This window comes from Beta vulgaris, chromosome 9 (assembly GCF_026745355.1).
Source record: "Beta vulgaris subsp. vulgaris cultivar EL10 chromosome 9, EL10.2, whole genome shotgun sequence".
NCBI classification, from domain to species: domain Eukaryota; kingdom Viridiplantae; phylum Streptophyta; class Magnoliopsida; order Caryophyllales; family Amaranthaceae; genus Beta; species Beta vulgaris.
This window is the reverse complement of record NC_079210.1, coordinates 34,638,791-34,662,272: the sequence shown is the minus strand read 5'-3', so window position 1 is coordinate 34,662,272 and position 23,482 is coordinate 34,638,791. Positions and strand designations below refer to the sequence as shown.

Genomic DNA, 23,482 nt, shown 5'->3' with positions numbered 1-23,482 from the left:
GCCCAGGCCAAGTTCACCACTAGTATAACTGTATAAGTCTATCTGTCTATGAGATGGTATGTGGCGGAATATCATTGGAGTCGGTGGGAGCTCCGATGACGGCCAACTTTTGAATCTTCTTAAAAATTAAAGTTGAAAATATGAAATTTTTAAGTGAAATAGGTTAATTTTTATATTTGGCCCCCTTTCAAATTACAAATTAGATTTTTGGTAAAAGTTCTGTTTGGATATCTCTTTCAAAATTATAGAACGACATGATTTTTCGTCCCCTATTTCAAGATCGTTAGAAAATACTATTAGTATGATACCTCTTAAAGAATGGGCAATATTTTGATGACAATGCGAAAATGATAAGGAATTTGAAGATAATGAGATGTTTATGTATGGATGGGCGGAGTTGAAAGAAAGCTTCCTAATTAGAGCAAATAACAATTTCTTGGCTTGAAGTTTTTTGTGCATTATAAAAAAAGAAGAGAGAAAAACATATAAACAAAATCAATATTTATCTTGAAGTTGAGCACCTTATTTTTTTGATAAAAAATTGTAGTAGTATATAACCTCTAAATGTTGAGATGGGAAATCTGTAACAATAAGTAGCACTATAGGAGTAAATATCAGGGAAAAACTATGAAAATCTTAGTGGTTTGAAAAAACTCTATCAGGCAAATCATAATTGATATGTCTCATAAAACTGGACCCTTTGAAACATAAATGATTCAAAAAGTTACCCCATCCCGTGTGACATGGATGTGCCGAATTGATAAAATACTTGACCATACAAACCTTTGTTAAAACTTCATCTTTGACCTTATTACTTTGCCTTAATCCAACAATGGTGTCTCGCTTAGACTTTCAGAGTATGCATGTCCCTCGATCCTCTTTTTTTTTTTTGATAGCATGAGAATGGAAAACACAACCACAAACACAAAAACCTATGGCTCACATCTCACCATAGTGGCGATTTGGTGAGCCTCCTGAAGCATGTCCCTTAAGACTTTAAGTACAGTAACAAAATTAGAAATGTTTGTCACAAGATGTCGATACATTGGAAGACTATCAGTTGATTTTGTAGAGCTGTAAACGCCAATAGAGAATCCGTTAGCACCACAATACTAGCTGTGAACTTGGATGCCTCCTGAATGCCCCTCTAAATCGCTTGCCAATCTGTCTGTGCGGGATCCCCCATGGTAGCACGCTTTCCATTGTTGTAAGCTCTTGAATGCCACCAAATATGCCACGCGATAGCAGCCCTCCATGTGCCACGCCTTTGATACCGCTTCCAAGTTCCATCAACTTTGACAATAGCTGGTACCACACACAAATGGCCCTAAGTCCATCGTGCAGCGTGGGTACTATTGATGATAGCTACTCGTGGAGATGTTGATGATGACATGCCTTGTGAGTTGTGAGCACTCCACCTTACTCCAATGATTGCTATTCTCCAGAATATTATTTAGTATTTGCATCGGACAAACCTGTTGATGTTGAAACAAAACATCATTTCAATGACTCCATAAGATCATGATGAACATAATTGCCCCCTTACGATCCATGCCACCTGCAGCTAAAAAAAAAACAGACAAAGAAAATTACGCGTCTAACCAGTGAGGGGAATTTGCTCCTGGAAGCTAACATTGATTCCTAGCACATATGCTTTCCACACATGTCGTGCCACCTCACAGTCTCTAAAAAGATGCTCCGTAGTTTCAACAGGACCGGCACAAACTACAAAGTTAGAATCCGTGGGAATAGAACGTCTTGCCAACCCATAACCTATTATGTATAAACTTCAACATGAAAATCTTCCACTTCGGCAGGCATGGTAATAACTTCCGAAATTCTTTCCAAAACTTATTCACTTTAGTAGCGCCATTAGCATGCACCCACCAATAGCCAGACTTAATTGAATATGCTCTATCCCTTGACCCACGCCCGAATGGGCTATCTGGCACAACCGTTTGAGCAAGATCCATAGATAAGATCTTTCTAGCAGTTTTTAAGCAGTAAAACAAGTCCAGACCAAAGGGACATTCCACGCACCATTAGAAATTAATGTAGAAACGGTGGTGGGGAAACAACTTTGAGTAACACCATTCTTACAACGAGCCAACTCACAACGAGCCCAGAAGCATGAATCAATACTAGTAGCTTTCCCATCCCCAATCAAAGTCCCAACCCTAGAGTGAAGAACACGTCCTGCACGAATCCGACTGCTCATACCCCATGATATGTTTCGACGAGTCTGCCCAGTTGAAGCTAGCTCAATAGGTGAAGCACCATACCAGTCTTTGATGACCCTGCTTACAATAGAAGACTTGCCATTATGGATCCTCCATGCCTGGTTAAAGAGAATATTGACATTTAAACTTTTGAAAGCCAAGCCCTCCATTTGCTTTGTGCAGTTGTTTCCTCAATTCTCATGCACCGGAAGGAATAAAAAAAAACCAATTCCCAAAATCATGTTTCCATCATTGGATGACTTAATTCTCAACACACGGTGTTCTGTAAAGGGCACCAACTAACGTGAATTAATGCCTTTTCATTTTCTTGTGGATTGTACAATAATAATTGAAAGATGATAAACTTATACTTTATGTACAAAGAATCTCTATACACCACTAATAATATTGTGCTAGCTCATTGTTTAATACTCTCTAATTTTAGTAAGTTAATATTTATATTTTTATAAAGGTTTTAGTTATTAGAAAGATTATTACCTATTGCAAATTTTTGTTTCTTATCAAAAAGGCTTTTAAAAGAAGCTTTTATAAAGATTTTGGGTATTTAAAATCAATACTAGGCAAATAGATGTTGGGCCTAAGTTTTTAAATCCAGATACTTTGTTTAAAACAAAAAATAATAATAAAAATGTTTTGAAGAAATTCAAATTGGGGATTGTTAAACATCGCCTTGGAATTACTTAAAATCGCCCCAAATTTATTTTTATAGACTATTTTACCCTTTCCTCTTTTCCACCACCCACCACCCCCCACCACCTACCTCCCCACTGCCCTTTCACCTTCTCCTCTTTTCCACACCACCCACCACCCCCACCACCACCTACCTTCCAAATACCATTCCCTCTCCTCTTTTCCACACCATTCACCACCCCCACCACCACCACCTGCGACCTCTCCTCTTTTCCACATCCTCCACCACCATCACCTACCTCCCTCCACCTCACTCCACCACGCACAAAAGCTTCTGAAATTTAAAAAAAAAACAGCGAACGTCCGGCCAGGACGTTCGTCCCATGGCCAGAACGTCCTGGCCGGACGTTCGCTGTTTTAAAAATAATTCAGAAGGTTTTGCGTGGGGTCTGCAATGGTGACACGAAGGTGGTGGTGGTTGTGTGCGACAAAGGAAGTGGAGGTGAGGGTGGTGGAGTGAGGTGGGTGGGTGGTGGTATGCATATGGTGTTGAAGAAGGAGAGAGAGGGGTAATTTCAATGGAGGTGAGGTTGGTGGAGTGAGGTGGGTGGGTGGGTGATGGTGGTAGCCAGTGAGTGGTGGTGGTGGTGACAACCAACAAGAGGTGAGTGGTGGTGGTGGTGATTTAAGAATAAAAAAGAGAAAGGTTATAAATGTAATTTCAATTTTATTTTTTGGGCGATTTTAAGTAATTCTAGGGCGAAGATTAAAAGTTCAGATTCCAAAAAGGTTTGCAAAAGAGAAAAAACACAAATCAGTTGCAGCTCTACTCACGGCATTTGGCAGTGAGTCGTATGTTTGTAATCTTTTACCTTCATATTTATCAACTTTGGTATTTTCATTCTTTTACTTATGTTCTTAGATTAAGTTAACCTTCTAGAATTTCGTTTGTGGGATAATTTTATATCTTTTCCTAATCTTACTGTAAATATTAGTTAGATCCTAGCTAGTTTGGTTTATCTTTTTCCTTAAATACATCTTTTAGTTTCCTAGTCCTAATATGACTCTAGCTGCTATCCAACTAGTATAAATAGAGGTCTCCATCTCTCATATTCTTCACACTAAATTTGAAAAATACATCTATTTTCTCAAGTTTAAACACAATCTCTCTTTTAGCTTACACTTCCTTCTTCATTAGTAGTCTTTTATTTTCAAAGTGCGTGTATATGTAGATTTTTAAATATTGTTCTGCATGCGTAGTATCATGTTTTAGAGTTGTTATTTTAGATTGAATACGTATTTTATATGAATTTTATTATGAACGCTATGAGTTTTACTATGAACATTATGAGTTTATTCAGGAGTATGTTGAATTTAGGAATCAATTATGACATATGATTTAATCTAAAATTAAATATTTTACTCAATATCTGGGATTAATGATGCATAGTTCTCACATTTTTATACTTCAACCGCCTAATAATAACTAGATCTGACATAGTAAAGGGTAACTTATCTCTAATTATATTATTGCCTGTTAATATACCACTTGCGTCAACTTCATGAGCTACTATGTAGCAAGGGCATGACAAATTTGCTTCATTATTATCATTTCTAGTGTACTCACTATTAATATTATTGCTACCTTGTTTTATCAAGTATAATTGTTATAGTGTTTTTGTTATTATTAAGGGGGAGTTTAGTTTCAACGGGGTAAAGAGAATGGAATCAAGAAAGGGGTACAGGGGGAAAGGAAACAAAAACCCTGTAATTAAAAAGGTTGTTTGGTTGCTATAATATTTCTTCCACCTTTCTTCATCCTCTCACCATTCCTCCACCATTTCTGCCTTCCCTGATGCGTTGCCGGCTGCCGCTGCCCTTCCTCACCCCGGCACCGCCGCCGCCACCATCACTCCAACACTGCCGCTGCTTCCCTATCCCCGCCCCGCCCCAGCCCCTATGTCGTCGTAGTCGCCCCTTTCTCACTATTTCTTCTCTATTATCTCACCACCTTCATAAAAGTGAAATTCGAGGTTTAAATGGTCGAATTCGACCATAAAATCTTCAAATATGAAGTTTTCATGGTCGAATTTGACCTTTTAAAGCCATGGTTTATGATAAGAAAAGGTTTTCCCATCCTTAGTGGTGGATATTTACGTAAAAAGGTTGTTTGGTTGCTATAATATTTCTTCCACCTTTCTTCATCCTCTCACCATTCCTCCACCATTTCTGCCATCCCTGATGCGTTGCCGGCTACCGCTGCCCTTCCTCACCCCGGCACCGCCGCCGCCACCATCACTCCAACACTGCCGCTGCTTCCCATCCCCCCCCGCCCCAGCCCCTATGTCGTCGTAGTCGCCCCTTTCTCACAATTTCTTCTCTATTATCTCACCACCTTCATAAAAGTGAAATTCGAGGTTTAAATGGTCGAATTCGACCATAAAATCTTCAAATATGAAGTTTTCATGGTCGAATTTGACCTTTTAAAGCCATGGTTTATGATAAGAAAAGGTTTTCCCATCCTTAGTGGTGGATATTTACGGTGGTGGGGGGTTTTTTTCGAGTGGGTTATGAGGGTTTTCGAGGGGAGGGGGTTATGGTTGTTGTCTAATGGTGACGAGGTTTTTGAGGTGGTGGGGTTAGGTGCATGGTTTGTGTTGTTTGTGGGTGAGTTTCGTGGGTTAGCTAGTGCATGTTGGTAGCTTTATGTGGTAACTAGGGTGCGTGCGGTGGCTTTAGGTGGTGGTTAGGCTGCTTGCGGAGTTGGCGTGGTGGTTAACGTGGTGGTTTCGTTGGCGATAATGGTGGTTTAGGTGGCGGTCTTGGTGGTTTCAGTGGCGGTCAAGGTGGTTAGGGGGCTTGCAGTGGTGGTTCAGTTGTTGGGCTTGTGGGTTTGGTGGTTGATGTGGTGGTTGTGTGGCTAGGTTGGTGGTTGGGGGTAGTGGTCAATGATTGGTCAAGGCCAGCATGAGATAGAAGAGAGAAAGGGTAAGTGAAACCTTGGGGGAGGGTGGGGAATGAAAGTAGAGGAGTTTGGGGAAAAGGAGAGGGTAAAGGGAATGATTGATATGTCTTAACAAACAACAAGGAAGGGAATTGAGCTAGTTGATTCTCTTACCCTTTCCTAAAAACCCCAAACCAAACGCCCCCTAAGAGTTTTCAAAGAGCAAGATTTTAGTTACGCCACTATTTGGCTAAAGTTTTATATTCTTTTTAAAGGAGGCTTATTTTCAAAAGATCTTTTTTATTAGATATGATATTTTACGATCACAATTATAAAGAGGCAACGACTTGTTATTTATTAGCAAGAACGGTAGCTATTATATATTATTATTATTATTATTATTATTATTATTATTATTATTATTTACCCAGACAACGACTTGTTATTTATTATTAAGAACAGTAGCTATTATATTATTTACTCATGTACTTTTTGTATAAGTCATGTGGACAAGGTAGTTCCCCTCATCATAGACTAAATAAGAAATACTAACCTTAGGGGATGTGCACACTTTAGGAAAGGTACCTAAGAAAGGAAAAACGATTTTTATTAAGTTATATACTTTATATTATATAAGTATTATCAAGTATTCAAAGAAGGTTTTTTGAAATTAAATATTTCAAATGATTAGTTAAACAAAGTTTTTAATATTCCATATATACATGTACTCAACTGACACGCTTTTGTTTTGTTTTGTTTTATGACTTTGTCCCTGTGATGACCCTATTTTGATGAGCAGAATTTACAACTTGATTGGATGCAAACTTCATATGGGTGAGCTAGTGAGGAATCATAATTAGTCAAGGAGTTGTTATTTTATTTTCTTTATTTCCATTGTACAATAGTCAAGGATCCATTGTACAATAAATAAAGTAGTTGTACAACAAAGTTATGTCAATAAAAAGAAGTTAGTTCAGTTATTCCGCTGCATTAGTTTAAAGTTCAGTTAGTAGTTAATATTAAAGCCTTTAACGTTATCATATGATGGTAATACTCTCAAGTTTCTCAAGGAGTTTTATAATAAAATATATTTTTCAAAAAGAGAGATATCCAAGGGTGTTACACATTATATTTAAAAATTTCCTAGAGGGACATCAATTTTGTTGGTAGGGAAATTAAACTTTTGGTTACTGGAGGGAAGAAATGCAAGAAGTGGGAAACAAAAACTTTGGCGGGTTAATGAGCATCTTACTAATATATTAAAATGCCTTCCTAAACAAGGAACGGTGCCACGTGGCACCTCCCTAAGGGAATTTTACACCATATAATCTACATAAATAAAAATATTAGAAATTGCATAACCTACAATTGGACGTGTTTTGTAAAGTTGTGCCCAAAAAACCGGAGGGTCTCATCCCGTGACTTCAAGTTTATATACTAAAGTTTTAACCTCGATATTTAGTATTATCATTTTAATGTATAGTATTAATAAATGAAAATTTTCCTAACCCAAGCCTAATAGCTAGTTGAGAAAGTTAATGTGTAATAAATAAACATATTCACTAAAAATTACTATCATAAAATTACTTTTCCTACAAACTAATAATTTTGATACTAGAAAGATAGGTAACTTTTAATTTATCTTTCGTGTTATATTTGAATGCGCATTATGATGTGGATGAAACTTGATGAAGTTCGCATCAATGATGAGATAATGTGTTCATTTAATTATATTGTAATTATTTCCAATAATCATAACTCGAAAAATATATTTTGTTTAAGAAATAAAGAATCACAAAAGCATATATATTTTCAATCTCTACAAAATAAACACTCATTTTACTATACTTTTCACACTTTACATATAATATAAATTTAGTATATATGATAATATATTTAGGGCCTGTTCTCTTCGGCATAAAACAGCTGAACTGAACTGAACTGAACTGAACTGAACTTATCAAAGCTGAACTGAACTGAACTGAACTTATCGGAGCTGAACTGAACTGAACTGAACTTATCAGAGCTGAACTGAACTGAACTGAACTGAACTGAACTGAACTGAACTGAACTGAATTGAATTGAATTGAATTGAATTGAATTGAATTATATTACATTGAAATAAATTGAATGTAATAAATATATAAATAATATTTTAAACAATAATAATATGAATATTAAATAATAATATAATGATAAGTAATAATAATGAATAATAATAATAGTAGTATTTTGAATATTTTTAAATGATAGTTATAAATAAATAATATTAATAATCATAAATTATTAATAATAATAATAATTAATGATAATTAATAATAATTATTTTATATTATTTGTATTAATATATTAATACTTGACGATGATATATAATAACAATAATATCTAAGAAGTAAATTAATATTACTATTTTAATAATTATATTTAATAACTTAAAAATATTTAGTAATAAAAATAATGATTGGGTTGGACCGCGAAAATTATACAATAAACCGTCTTGACGCGATTTGATTGGTTTATGGGCTAAAAAAAGTGGGTTTATGTGTGCTTTGACCTAAACCATGTTCCTCCTAATAATAATAGTAATAATAATTAGTAAAGCTACAATAAAAAAAAAATATAGAAACAACAATAATAATAATAATAATAATAATAATAATACTTAATAGTAATGATATATATTTAAATAATAATAATAATAATAATAATAATAGTAATTAGTAAAATAAATTATACCAACATAATAATAATAATATTTAACAAAATGGTTATAAAAGAATAGAGCTGAACTGAACTGAACTGAACTGAACTGAACTGATTGAACTGAACTGAACTGAACTGAACTTATTGGAGCTGAACTGAACTGAACTGAACTTATTGGAGCTGAACTGAACTGAACTGAACTTATTAGAGCTGAACTGAACTGAACTGAACTGAACTGAACTGAAAATAAGCTGGGGAGAACAGGCCCTTAGCCATTAAAAAATAAAAAAATAATTCAAAACAACCTTATTTGATGCACACTATGGAAATAAGTGTCTTGTAGAAAAAAAGGGCATTATAATTTAATGTTATAATATTAAATTGGTGATGCTCTTCAAATATTAAATATCAATAGTATGAAAAATATAATATCTTATCCTTCTAATTTATCACAAGTACTTTTAATTATGAACTCTTGGAATAAGCTAAGAGCACCTTTGACAAAAAAAAAATAAAAAAAAAATCCAAGTCAACCTTTTTGTATTTTTTTTTTCTTTTATTTGAGGTTTTAAATATTAACTAGATTAACTAGGCAAGATAAATAAATTAATAATAATAATAAAGGGATGAGATTTAAGCAATTATAGTAGTTAAAATTTAATTATAGTCACTCACAAACCTCCCAAGTGTACCATGTTCATGTTACACCTACTTTTAAGTGTACTATGCACATGATAACCTGGATGTATGATGAATGCACTTGTAATAATTAGTTAGATTCTCAAAACGAGAATAAATATAATATATCTAATAACTATATTATGGATTCAGTCCAGGATTTAAAGCTGGTTTCACCAACTCTAGACTCTAGTTATACAATTCGGTTATATCACCACTAGTCAAAAGTCACAAAGGATGTCTTGGCCTAGTGGTTAAGATTGAGGTGCTGTGGACGATAGGTCACAGGTTCGAATCCTCCCCTCCCCTTCTTTGTACTTTGTACCGCCTTCTTGGCTCATATGAATCAAAAAAAAAAAACCACTAGTCAAAAGTCAAAACTCCCAACAAAGCGTCCAAGCCGTGTTATCTCTAGGTGCAATGTGCATGACATCACACGTGCCAAAAATAAGAGAAGATTGAAACAAGTATGTCAAGGAACAATATCTTGGTTATGATCGGCTAAATGTCAAATGAAATTATCAACGTACATGATATTGATAATGCATTGATGTGGATGGATTGAATAATATGACCATTTGAATGATTAAATTGAGAGAGAGAATAAGGCAAAGAAAACAAATAATTCATGTGATAGAATTGGCATTTCTGGCCAAAAACGAAGAAAACATGATAATTAGCATTATTTTATGTGAATGTAGTTCTTCTTTGTTAAGTTACTTGTGCAACTAATCATCCTCCAACAACCGAGAGAAAGGGAGCCATTGGATTTAGGATCAAAGAGGTACGTATTTTATCAGGTCATTTTCAAGAAGACAAATTTGTAAGTGAAATGTTTTTCATTGATTACCATTCCAATGAATACTTTGAAAATCTATAATGTGATCAATAGATAGTACGTAGAACTCCCACCTCATTGCCCCGAATCTTGAATTTGGGTACTAGTAATATGTAAATATCGAGATGAATCAAACAAGACCCCACATAAATATATTTTCTCTTTACCATAAATCACACATGATATTCAAAGGGAGATTTGTAAGTAGTGTCAAAAGTTAAAGTGTAACTATTAAAAAGGAACGGGGGTAGTAATAATTAAAAAAAAAAAAACAATACAGTAAATATCAAGTTAATCTATTCAATTTGACAAATTATGTTAGATAGTTAATAATAATAATAATAATAATAATAATAATAATAATAAAAAAAAAAAAGTAATAATAATAATAATAATAATAATAATAATAATAATAATAATAATAATAAATTCATTGGATTGGGTCAAATCAACCTTAGATATTTGTAGAAGTACATAACCCAATGCAATTTAAAAATTGAATTTGACCACAATCATAATTTTACAATGGCTACAATATTTATTGTAACAATGATATCTTGTCTAAAATAGATTATTCTTTTTGATCTAGATTTTACACCATTTATTTAATTAGCTTTCAAAAGTCAACTAAAACAAACAGTTATACATTAACAAATTCAAAAATTACAATTCACATAGTTTTCAACAATTTTTATTTGAATGTTTTAGAGAGTTAATGAAATCAGTAGTCAAGATGAGTCACTGAAAATGAAGGGTTAAGATTAAGTAATTATAGTAGTTATAATATTATTGTAGCCCACACAAAAAGCTCAATTTATCTTTTTTTTACATCAGAAAAACTTGCATTAATAGAACTTGAATTATTATATCCTAGAGAGCATACTAACCATATATAAGTAATCATCATGAACAAGATTAGCTACTAAAACAGGGGGGATGGGGCATAACGTTTCTTCATACAAGGATAACAGACGTCCTCATTAAAGCAGTATGGACTTCTGTTGGATCCAATACGCACCCTGCAAAACAAAGGGTTAGAAAAAGAGGGACTTCGATACTTTACCATATTATGTTGTCTTTTGATTCTGGAGTGCAAACGAGAGGAGATTTTCATCTTGCTGGTAGACTGGTTGTTGACCCGTGAAGTGGACTTTGCTGGTGACGACTTTTGAGAATCCATACTTGTAGCCTCAACTTGGGGGCCTAAATTTGGAGCTTGTTTACACTACTCATACTCTTCAATAGGGAAGTGTCTCATCTCCATGAGCGTATGGTAATATGTAGTCGTGCTACAATTCATCCTTTGTGATGGATTTAGAGTTCGTATGCTGATCATTATTAATGCCAGCAAAAAACAAGAACTTGATGGCTAGAATATAGTGTGCAATGACTAACCTAATAAAATTGTTTCTATAAAAAGTATTACCCTCAGCTTTCAAACTTCGAGCATACTCGAAGATACCAAAAGGATTAACGAGATAATCAATCCTCTGGACCCAACTATTAGAAGAGCTAGCAATCACGATCGTCAAAGTGATAAAGGCACAAATCCCTTTTTAACTTGTCAATACTATTCATGATTGCTAAGATAACGAGATAACTCTAAATACTAAAACAATCATACCAACTAGTAGATAGGGAGGCACCAATGCCTCTTAAATCAGCCTAAGCAAGGTTGTGAATATCTACAACTAGTGGAATTGAAGAAACAAAGAAAATAGGAAAGCTTAATTGATAACCTCACAGTAAGATTTCAAATCTGAAGCGGGAGATCGTAATTACTGAAATCATAGGTGGTGGTGGTGAATCGCCAGCGCCCAGAAAAGAAAAGCCAATTGGGGCCTCTGTTGGTGTTTTTCCGTCGTTCTGGCGGTCGGCTTCGAGGTCCTGCCTTCTTCGCGGCTCCTGAAGACCACCATTTACGACACCTGCACTATGGCTACTGTGGTGTGGGGGGGGGGGGGGAGGTTGGGCTCGCCGCCAACCTTTATAGACCGGAGATGCTCAGGCTGTCAATGAGCCAGCAGGGGGAGGTGGGTAGGGCGGCGGAAAGTTGCTATAAGTTTATTTCGTTAGGGTTTGGTGAGAGAGAAAGCGGGCATAACCTTTATACTTGTGGTAAAGCTCAATTTATCAAAATTTATTGAGTTACATATATAATCCTACAAAAATTATACTTTCAGTTAAATTATATCTTATTAACATGCTTACGTGGAGATTGATTGAGTGACCCTAAGGGTTACCAACCCTCTTATTATTGAATTTTCATTGGTCAGAAATATATTAAAACATTATTTTTATTTCCCCTCATTTATTACATACATATCAATATTTTATTCTAATGTGTCTAAGAGGGTTGGCAATCCTAAGAATTACTCAAACATTTTATGAAGATAATTGACCAGCCACATCGGGACCATCAAATTCATCATCTTCAATCCTATATGCACACTCTCGTACACTTGTATGAGTTAATGAATATGTTTAATGGATTAACTTATATTGCCTTTTAATATGTACTCACGAATACTTTGAACGTCTATATGTAACAAGTCAGCAAATGGATATAAGAATCAAGTTGACCTACTCGGTTGGTGGCCCTCTTTCCATTCTTGTAATAAGGGTTTGATTTTTTCCCTTTGTAAAGTGGGATCCTCAACTTCTCCCCTAATTGTAAAAAATCTTTTATCTTACCTTGAAAAACAAAAGTCAACAAATGGACATTGTTAATCTAATCTTTACACATAGATGATACCATTAGCATACTATCATTATTCTTGTGTGTTGTTAGTGTTCACATCATTATCATGCCTAAAGGTAAGTTCTAATAAGAAAATGTATGTTTTAATCAGTTAAAAACTACTTCTAATTAGGGGTATGCACTGGTCTAGTATCAGAACTAGTGATACCGGTGGACTGAAATATGAGATTTTTTTTGGACTGGGATCTAAACCTGCATTGTTTCCTCCTCCTTTATCTGCCAACAACCTGGATTCATTGTTTAATTTTAAATGTAAGTAAATTATTTGAGCACGAGTTTGCAATGCCAATGTCCACAAATAACACTTACTTTGTTGTTATTTCATCTGACAAGATGTCTATCATGTTTGAAGTGAAAGAAGAGTGACACAAGTTCATAGTAGAGGTAATATATACCGCCCATGATTAGACAATAACTTGCACTTGCAAAAACTTGTAAGAAACATGTTAGATCACTTTTGGTATTGAAAACTTAATTTTTGTATTTAAAAGTTTAACTTTTTATATGAAAAAACATAATTAATATCTAAATGTTATTAGTTATTAATTTATTCGTGATAGTTGATTAAGATGATGTAAAAGTTATGCTGTTAGAATTGTTAGATTTTCATGCCTTGAGAATCATGCACAATCATTCAATCATGCACATGCGCTCAATCATGGCAATACCACATAGGTACCGGAAAAGAGAATGGATAGAGAAGTCTCTTGAGAAATTACAAATTAAACAACGTAACCCCATGACGATAAGAAACCGCAAGAAAGTTCTATAATCTCATTCTCAAAAATCAAGATCATGAAGATGCAAGAAATGTACAGCAAGAATTCTACAAAAATACAACTGCTAGTATAAACAAAGTTTTAACTACAAACCAATTATAGAAGAACAATGCTCATTGAGTACAACTACATTGGTCATATTAGACTCCAATCTTGCAAAAAACAAAGGGGAAAAGTGCAAGGAAGAAAAATAATTTTGAGATGACTTAGAAAACAAATTCCAATAACCAAACTGACATTGGTACAATTACTCCGAATGCTAGGTTATTTTAAGTTCTTTTTTTCAAATTCTTTTTTTTTGTATTTGACATTTTAGATTTGTAGAAAAGTTATTTCTTTGTTATATAAATAATGCTCAGTAGATCTTAACTAATTGTTAAACAACACTAACTAATATACTGGATATGTTAACTAAAAAAATAATATTAGGCTACATATTAATTACCAGCTCTAAACTATTATGCTAAAATACTTAACTAAGTCGCCAAAAATATTATCATGAGAATTTGTGAAACGTAGTCTGTTTTCGAAAACATATATCTCTAGGACTTGGAATAATGTGACACTATCTTTCCAAGAATTTGTGATACCAGTAATAGGTTATTACAATCTTTTTGGTTGACCAAGTCAAAGAACTAAAATAAAATACTTTTTTCGTTTTTTTTGGTGTTATACTTTTCAAATCATGGACTTCTAGGTAATTTTTGGAGAGAAGAGAGATAGAGAGAATGAAAAACAAAAGGGTCTCATGTGAACATGTGATAGGAGAGAGATAGAGAGAAATCATCTAAAAAAAAAAGAGGAAGTAAAGAATCATTAATCAAGAATGTCTTGAACTCTTGACCCAATGATTAAGATTGAGGTACTATAAATAATATGTCTCGACCTAGGATGTCTTGACCTAGTGGTTAAAATTGAGGTGCTGTGAACGATAGGTCACAGGTTTGAATTCCCCTTCCCCTTCTTTGTACTTTGTATCGCCTTTGTGTCTCATGTGGATAAAAAAAAAAAATATGTCTCGAATCATAGGAATAAAAAAAAATCATTGAATTTGAGCTTTGATGAGGTACATGTACATTGAGAAATTTCGTTATTGTGGGGGGTAGTAATCAGTATTTGAAATAGAAGGTACATCGTCATCAACTAATAACAAACCAACTGGCGCTCTTTATGCCTTATGAGAGCGAAACACAGGTTGTCGTAAACGTTTCCGAATTCCGAATTTCTTACAACAAAAATCTTAGCTAATTCCACCAAAACCCCAGAAAACCCAATATCTCTAATCAATATTTTATTTCTTTCTTTGGTTTTTTTTTTTTTTTTTTTTTTGTTGTCTTCTCTCTCTCCTCTCTTATGTTCTTCTCTCAGCTTTCACATAAATGATCATTCACTGATGAAAAGTGAAAACTCAGAATCTTGAAGAATTTAGAGATGGGATTTTTGAGTACTTTTGTAGGAATTCTGGGTTTTGGCATTGGTCTTCCAATGGGTCTTGTTGTTGGCTTTTTCTTCTTTATATATTCTAAGCCTAAAGAAGTTGAGGTATTGCATATTATCTGTTTGATTAATTGTTTCAATGAATATTTCCATCGCATTATTTCTTGATTTTTTGCTTGATGTCATGATATTGGTATTGGGTTATAGTTATTTCAGCTAATTTTTAGTATTGTGTGAAAAAATATCATCTGAATGCATAAAATTGAAAGTTGAAGTTTAAGCCTTTTGTGGTTTAATTTTTTGTTTTACTATATCTGTGAAGAGACAAGAATTAACTTCCAAGAAATGGGATTTTTTTTTCTTATTGAAGTACAAGGATTTGATCATTATGTAGATGATAAATTCAGATTTCGAGCTGAATTTTATGGTACATTGGTTCACTTTTGATGATTGGTTGTTAAAGTTCTCGATTGTCTGATAGTTGTCAATGATGTCATGGTTCATGCTGAGTAGGAGGGATTACTCTTCCCACCTCCATGCTTAATATTTGTATTCTTTTGACCATATCTGGGTCTTTGGAAGCTCTGATATTATAATTTATGTTATAAAATTCCGTCAATGAAAGATTCTTCTCCTTTTCATTTCCATCAGGATTAAAGGAAAAAAGATATGGGTAGATGCTGTTTCTCCCTTTGGATTGCTAGGAATCAGAATAATTGTTGCAAACACTTTTAATATTATAAAGATGATTTTGAGACATTAAGTTAATCAATTTGCTGATTTTATCTTATTCTGTTCATTAGTTAATCAATATGTATAGCTGTGATGTGAGCAGAATAAAGATTGTCCTCTTTTTTTTTAGGGTGCATTTCCTTGAACTCTGTGGTGATTCTATAGAAAATCGACTTTCAGCTTTATAATATGATAATACACGACTCAAAATCTCAGTGAAGGGCCCTTACTTTTAATTTTACGAAATAGTGGAGTAAATTGAGTAAGGGTCTGATGGAAACAACTAAGAGGTGAGGTTGCATCTTATTAATTCCCATATCCAACCATAGGCTGCGGTTCATGGGGACAATTTTGAGTTATTTTATGGTCTCTAAGTATTGATTTTTCTCCTATAAAACAAATTGCCATGTCCTTGGATTATCTAGTTTCATACTTGATATGTTACTAACTGGCAATGGAAATATATTGCACAGAGGGATTGATTTCGTTTCATTAAGTAATAAGTACTGACAGAAATCCGTTCATACATACACGTAAATAAATAAATATATATATATATATATATAATATATTAATATATATATAATTATATATATTATATATATATATATATATATATATATATAATGAGCTTCCACTCCAAAAACAAAAATCACTCATGAGTTTGGTAAATATGGATGCAGGAGCCAGATATTACTCCACTTCAGGACTTGGATACAGATACTTTGCTGGGTATATTACCGGATATTCCGAATTGGGTAAAAAGTCCTGATTATGAGCGAGTAAGTAGCACTTTTCAGATTTCTTGACTACTACCATAAAATGCAGTTTTCCTGAGAAGTCTTCACTGTATGATCAGGTAGATTGGCTGAACAAGTTTGTGTTAGAAATGTGGCCTTATCTTGATAAGGTGAGTTTCTCTTGGCGAAACAACATTTTGACTGAATAAACTTTTCGAGTGATTAGAATGAGTGATACTTATTCAATAATGTGAACAGGCAATTTGCAATACAATAAGAAGCATGGCAAAACCTATATTTGCAGATTACATAGGAAAGTATCAGATAAAAGATATTGATTTTGAGAATCTGAGTCTTGGAACCCTTCCACCAATTTTCTATGGTGAGTATGGTAATTGGTACATATATAGCTTATATATTCTGCTCGGCCAAAAAAATATTTATATGAATTATATGCTTTAGTTAACTGATAATCTTTCTCGCCATATTAAGAAATTAAAGTAGCAGAAAGGAGGGGATGGCGGTGGCCATTATAGTTGAAAAAAAATTCTGATCTTGACTCCATGTTCTTCTAATTTCATTATAATTGTTTGAGATAATAAAGTACAAACTTTCAATTTTCACTCATTAGTCATGTTAGAAACAAGTCAAATTTGGCTAAGCTTTCTGCTATGTTTTCTAGCGGATACTGTCAATGGAATTGGGTTGCGGAAAGACATAGTTTCACTATTCTTGTCTATCTAGTTTTAATACCTATTTAGGGATATTATGATCAATTATCTAGCAGTCTTTCTGAACCAGAGGCAAGTCTTCATAACATGATCTGATCCCTACAATGTCAGTTGAAAAGGCATGTATTTTCTGCTATAGAAAGCTGTAGATGATATCTGAAGGTATGCTGACATCAGAGCAGAGTCAGGCGTTCTGATCACTGCCAGTTCAGTGGTGTACTATCTGAATTCTCAGCTTTCATGTTGAGCTGTAGATTATGATGTCAGCTGGTGTCTGACTGCCAGATTTAGCTGATTTCCAGCTTTCTCACGTCCTCGTTTCAACTTTGTGAGCCTGGATTTGTTATTCACTGTCCTTCCCGGATACTGTAATACGTGATCTCTTAGTTTGCACAAGTGCTTTGACCCAGATTATGGTGGATCAAACATATTTAACACTTTTCTAAGCTACTACAATTGTGTGATTTTGGTCTTCTGCTTCTGGAGTTGATCTCAGACTCTCAGTTGTATTGCCCAGCATTCAATCAGGTTGCCAAAAAGCAAGTGTATCTAGAAGAAGTTTAGTAGTTTTGGTTTTGCTTTTCTAGAGTAATTTCAGCTTTGTGTTTACCCAGGCAAGTAAGTGTTCCATCTTTAACCCATCCTAGAAGGTGGGGAAGTGGAGCATACTGATGCTATTGAAGGTGTTTGAGAGTTTAGTTAATTAGTGGTTGTATTACACTAATTGTAAAGGGTCCTATCTCTCTTAAAGTTTTTTGCTGTCTGTGAAATATTTAGTAATTATTTCATATTTTTCGAACTCTTTAGTCAACGGCTAATTCTATGTAGAGGAAGTTGGGTACTCAGTTTGGACAAAGAAATATGTCTTGTTTAATCGTGCTTAATTAAAATTGGTATCCTTTCAATGTCTGTTGTGGCTTGTGAAGCTGAAGTTTAGCTTAATTATTTATTGTACAGCTTCATCTGAACCTCTCATGTCACTGGATGCTTTTGCAGGCATGAAAGCATACGAAATGAATGACAGGCAATTAGTCATGGAGCCAGCTATTAGATGGGCTGGGAATCCTAATATTGTGTTGGCTGTAAAGTTGATGTCTACAAAAATAAGAATTCAGGTAAGAACTGATCTGGATGCTCGTATTGTTCGTATCCAATTTGTATTAAGACGCAATCTTCCTGAAAATCGATTCCTTCCTTTCAGCTTGTGGATGTTCAAATATTCGCTGATCCAAGGATACACTTGAAACCCCTTGTTCCAACATTTCCATGTTTTGCTAACGTTGTGGTTTCTTTAATGGAAAAGGTATCTATCCTATTTTAGCAATTTAGTTATCTGTCTTTCATATGGTGCATCAAATATTGTTCGCACCCATTGTTGATCTTCAACACTTTATGCAGCCGCATGTGGATTTTGGACTAAAAGTTCTTGGAGGAGATATCATGTCCGTACCTGGCCTTTATCGCTTTGTTCAGGTGCAATCATAGGATTCTTTCATGGGTAGGAGATACATTTTGGTCTAGTAGTCCAAATTGTAGATATTGTGGTTTTAGTAGACTTACTAGTTTAGCTGCCTGCAGGAAACCATCAAGAAACAAGTTGCAAGCCTCTACCATTGGCCCCAATCTCTCGAAATTCCCATTCTTGATACTTCAACGTAAGACTTACACGAGATGGTGCACTATTTTCCCTTTTTCCTAAGCGTGAGACTGTAGATAGGCAACTGTAGTTATCTTAGTTATTTGAATTTTGAACATTTCCCTTTATCAAACACACTCTATTATTGTTTAACGTAATCAGTTGTAGTGACAAAATTATACTTTACCTTATTGCTTGTTGATGCAAATCTACAAATAACGATGATATGGATCAGTAACTTTCTGGTGGTCTTGGAAATGAAAATTTACCCCAGAATTGCATACTAATTGGATTCACATACCTTATTTGTATGCCATCCCCCCCCCCCCCCCCCCAAAAAAAAAGCATATTTTTCTCTTTTCTTCCTTGTACCTCTATTCTTTATCTCATTCTTGTTATATTTCTGTGCAGAGCTGCTATACAGAAGCCTGTGGGCATATTACATGTCAAAGTTGTCCGGGCAGTTAAGCTTCTGAAGATGGATATTTTAGGAACATCTGATCCTTACGTGAAATTGAAACTGAGTGGCGTAACAAGGCCAACGAAAAAAACAACTATCAAGATGAGGAACCTGAATCCAGAGTGGAATGAGGATTTTAAGCTAATCGTCAAGGATCCTGAAACCCAAGTTCTTGAGTTGCAAGTTTATGACTGGGACAAGGTACTATTAAATTTTCATTTTCAGCTATTAACTGTAATAGTGCTACCTAATGATAGTACTATCTAAAATCCATTTCGTCGTCCAGTAGCTACAACTGTCTTTTTGGTTGGTACCACAGTGGTCCTTTGGTTAGGTATCGGAGCAACATTCCCCATTGATAAATCCCTAACTTTAGGTCTTTCAGATTTTGAATATCTATCCTTGGCTTTACTACGAGGAAAGAATCTCAACAACAGGAGTGCCACACATAATCATAGACATAATCTATTCTATCTGTGGACTTGTGGATACCTTTATAAAAGAATTTGGCAAAAATAAAATCTTTATTGGATAATCCTAGATATATATAGGACACTGAATCATTTGAAATGATTCTAAAATTTCTCGAAATTTACTAGCCCAAAGCAGTGTCACATAACTTGCTATGTAATTCTCTTTTTTAGCTCGCGGTTTGCTCAAAGTATGCCAAAAATAGGCCGAAACTGACCATGATTCACTTTTCTCGGATCGCAATTCGCAAGAAGATTAGGGAATTATGTTAAACTGGCCCAAAGAAGGCACAATCCTTGTAAGGTGAGATGCCAACTCACAAGGAAACTCTATTTATTCAAACTCGAATCTAGTAAGTTCACCTAGACATGGAAAACATAATTAAGGGTTTGAACTTCCAGCCATGTAGTTGGGAGGTGGGATTACATTTACATAGCTTTGTTCACAATCTATGTTTCTGCAAATGTTTACTTGACCATACACAGGGCAATTTTCATGAAGGGCTTTTCCTCCATCTCAACAAGATAACTACATAACTTACAGCCATTAATACGATACTCTTTTGTGGTGCTTTTGCATGCAGTTTGGAGGACATGATAACCTGGGGATGCAAATAGTACCTCTGAAGCAACTAACTCCCCATGAGCCAAAGCTTTTCACCCTTGATTTGCTTAAGAGTTTTGACATGAAAGATACTCATGATGGCAAGTCGAGGGGACAGCTTATGGTCGAGCTCACTTTTGATCCTTTCAAGTTGGAGAGTGACAGCTTTAAGGGGCCAGAGGATGAACCAATGATGAGGAAACAAAGCAGCATGGAAAAGGCAATAGATGATGCCTCAGTCAGCTGTGAAGGAGGAGCACTTTTGGTTTCTGTCATATCAGCTAAGGAGGTAGAGGGAGAGCATCACACCAATCCTTATGCTCAGATTTTATTCAGAGGTGAAAAAAAGAAAACAAAGGTGAAGTTCCTTTAAAATTCTTCAACGTTAGAGCTTCTCTCTCTTAGTAACTTCTCATAGATAAAGAATTAAGATTAGAACAATTTTAATACATACCATAGAACATTCTTTTTCTGATGCATGAATGGTTGATGTTCTGCAGACCATCAAGAATACTCGAAGACCACGATGGGATGAACAGTTCAGTTATATGCTTGACGAACCACCTCTGCATGAAAAAATGCGTATAGAAATTCTCAGCAAGCGTAGAAGTTTTGGTTTTATGAGAAAAGTAACTACTCATTAATTCATACCCCATATCAATAACATCTCTATATTATTTTATGTCAATTAACTTTGGAGCCTATATTGTGTAGGAATCACTTGGGTTTTTGGACATCACTCTTGCTGATGTTGTGAACAATGAACGAATCAATGATAGATACAATCTCATCAATTCCAAGAATGGAAGTATACATGTTGCGTTGGAGTGGCAGACGATATGATACCGAACATACATCTTTATCATACATACATTTTTGCTCTGTGCAGTCGTGGAGTCGTGATAACCCTATCTCAAAGGTGGGCAACATCCAATCTAAGGGGGTTTCTTGTTCTTTTTACCAAAAAATACCTCCGTATAATTTCTGTGTATGTATGTGGGAAATATCCCAAAATGAAAACAGTCCCTGAGATTATATTTTCTTACCCACTTTTAGATAACATTTTTTTTCATCATTATACTGTCATGCTCTCTTATACTTTTTGTCAGAGCTGGGTGATACGAACTTCATGTCCATTGAGTGTACAGTTATTTTATGTGAAAATTACTTGGAGTTGGGCATACGCGCCATCAAATAAAAAGGATTTATATTGTATGATCTTTTCGAAGAATTTGAATTTTTTTTTTTTTTTTTTTATTGGGAAATTAAGTCAGCCCAAAGACTAACCCCTACCAAGACTACTAGCCTTGTAAATATTGGAAGAATTTGAATGTAGAAGTTGAATTGAAGACATCAAGTAAATATTGGATACTGTTAGTAGGGGGCTCTATTCCTGCCTGCTGTGCTGAATACAGAGCAACGTTTCTATCCACTGTTTGTGTGTAGAATGTAATCATAAGTTTCAATTAGACAGAATAAAAGCAAGTTTTTATCTTACAGAATAAGGCTATGTTTAGTTCACCTGAAATTTTCTGATCTGAACTTATCTGATCTAATCTGAACTTATTTTTTCTGATCTAATCTGAACTTATTTTTTCTGAACTGATCTGATTACAAGATCTTATCTTTTAGATTTCTCTCAATATATAAGAAAAAATATAGTCATGTGGGGTCTTGTTTGATTCGTCTCAATGAATACTTTATTAATATTCAATTATTATAATTTTTACTAATACTACCTCCGTTCTCTTTTAGTTGCAACGTTTGACAAATTGCACTATTCATGTTCTCTTATTTGACCACATTTATTGATTTATATGTTAAACAAAATATAGTCATGTGGGGTCTTGTTTGATTCGTTTCGATGTAAGCTTTCATAATATCAAATTTTTATAATTTTTACTTACATACAATTAGAGATAAAACGATTTGAAATTGTACATTGGCAAGCGTGAAAGTCAAAACGTTGCAACTAAATAAAAACAGAGGTAGTATGTAATGAAAGAAATTTAATAGTAAAAATGAGTTTTTAAAACTGATAGATCTGATCTGATCTGTTCTGAACTTGTTTTTTCTGATCTGATCTTATCTGATCTGATTAGATCTGAAATAAGCAAAAATAAGGTGAACTGAACATAGCCTAAAAGCAAGTTGTTATCTTCTATATCATTCTTCTGTTATCTGATTTTAATGTTTGTCCTCAAGTTTTTGTCTTATATAATTCTCCTGGTATTATTCCATGTTGACCATACTGGAAACTCGCAATTTTTTTTATTGGTAAGATGAATTGTCCTACTGGTCTGGAGTCTCGCATAGGTCAACCTGGTCTGGGTTAACGGGTTAGACACTTTGAAGGTAAGGGAAAGGGTAAGGGAAATCCTTACCTGCAAAGTGGGCTTAGTGGAAATTGAACCGCAAACCTTAAGGTTGGAACGTCAATGCCAACCACTAGGTCAAACTTACCTTGGTATATTGCAAAATGTAAATCCACAATGGCACGATCATTGTATATGAAAATGAAGTGAGTTGTGACCCTTTGTATAGCAACAAGGGTAGGACACGAAAAAATATAAATAGGACAAAAAAAAAGTGATGTAACTACTTAATTAATTAAAAAAATCAAAAGATACAAACGCACAACAAAAAAGAAAACAATGAAGATTTATAGCACAGCCGTTTACATTATGTAGACACATGATCGTGTCTCCCCATATGAATCCAACGATGAAATGTATCGCGGTATTAGTTGGCACAACCCAACGGAAGAGCAATCTAAAGAACCACTCCAAAATTGTGTTTCGAAATGATATTCTAAAGCCCAATTAATTATTCATGATAATTAATTGTATTTGAGTCCAGTTCTTTAAAAAGCGCAATTAATTGATAATTAATTGATTTAATATAATAAATAAATATTTTCAAAAGATATTTTTTAATAAGTTAAAATCAAATTTTATCACGTAAAATCAGATATCCGTAGTCAAAAGATAAAATAAATCTTTTAAAACGTGTTTCAAATAAAGCTGGCAAAGGCTCGCGAGGAGTTAGGCTGGTGCGCCTAGTGCACCAACATGCGCCTGGTGCACGTGCATCAGGCGT

General features: G+C 34.4%; 1 protein-coding gene across 2 annotated transcripts; it reads left to right on the top strand.

Annotated features, from left to right (window-relative positions):
- Positions 1-14,661: 14,661 nt before the first annotated feature.
- Positions 14,662-21,601, top strand: LOC104903589 (synaptotagmin-3). 2 transcript variants are annotated; one of them, XM_048636274.1, is made up of 13 exons: positions 14,665-15,115; positions 15,873-16,032; positions 16,426-16,524; positions 16,602-16,652; positions 16,741-16,864; positions 18,210-18,328; positions 18,415-18,516; positions 18,612-18,686; positions 18,792-18,868; positions 19,261-19,510; positions 20,364-20,741; positions 20,884-21,012; positions 21,098-21,601. In XM_048636274.1, the coding sequence occupies exons 4-13, from the start codon at positions 16,632-16,634 to the stop codon at positions 21,224-21,226; spliced, it is 1,404 nt and encodes a 467-aa protein (XP_048492231.1). In that variant the 5' UTR covers positions 14,665-15,115; positions 15,873-16,032; positions 16,426-16,524; positions 16,602-16,631; the 3' UTR covers positions 21,227-21,601. The 2 variants fall into 2 exon arrangements, with proteins under 2 accessions (XP_010689952.2, XP_048492231.1); XM_010691650.4 differs by lacking the exon at positions 15,873-16,032 and having other exon boundaries at positions 14,662-15,115.
- The last annotated feature ends 1,881 nt before the right edge of the window (positions 21,602-23,482 follow it).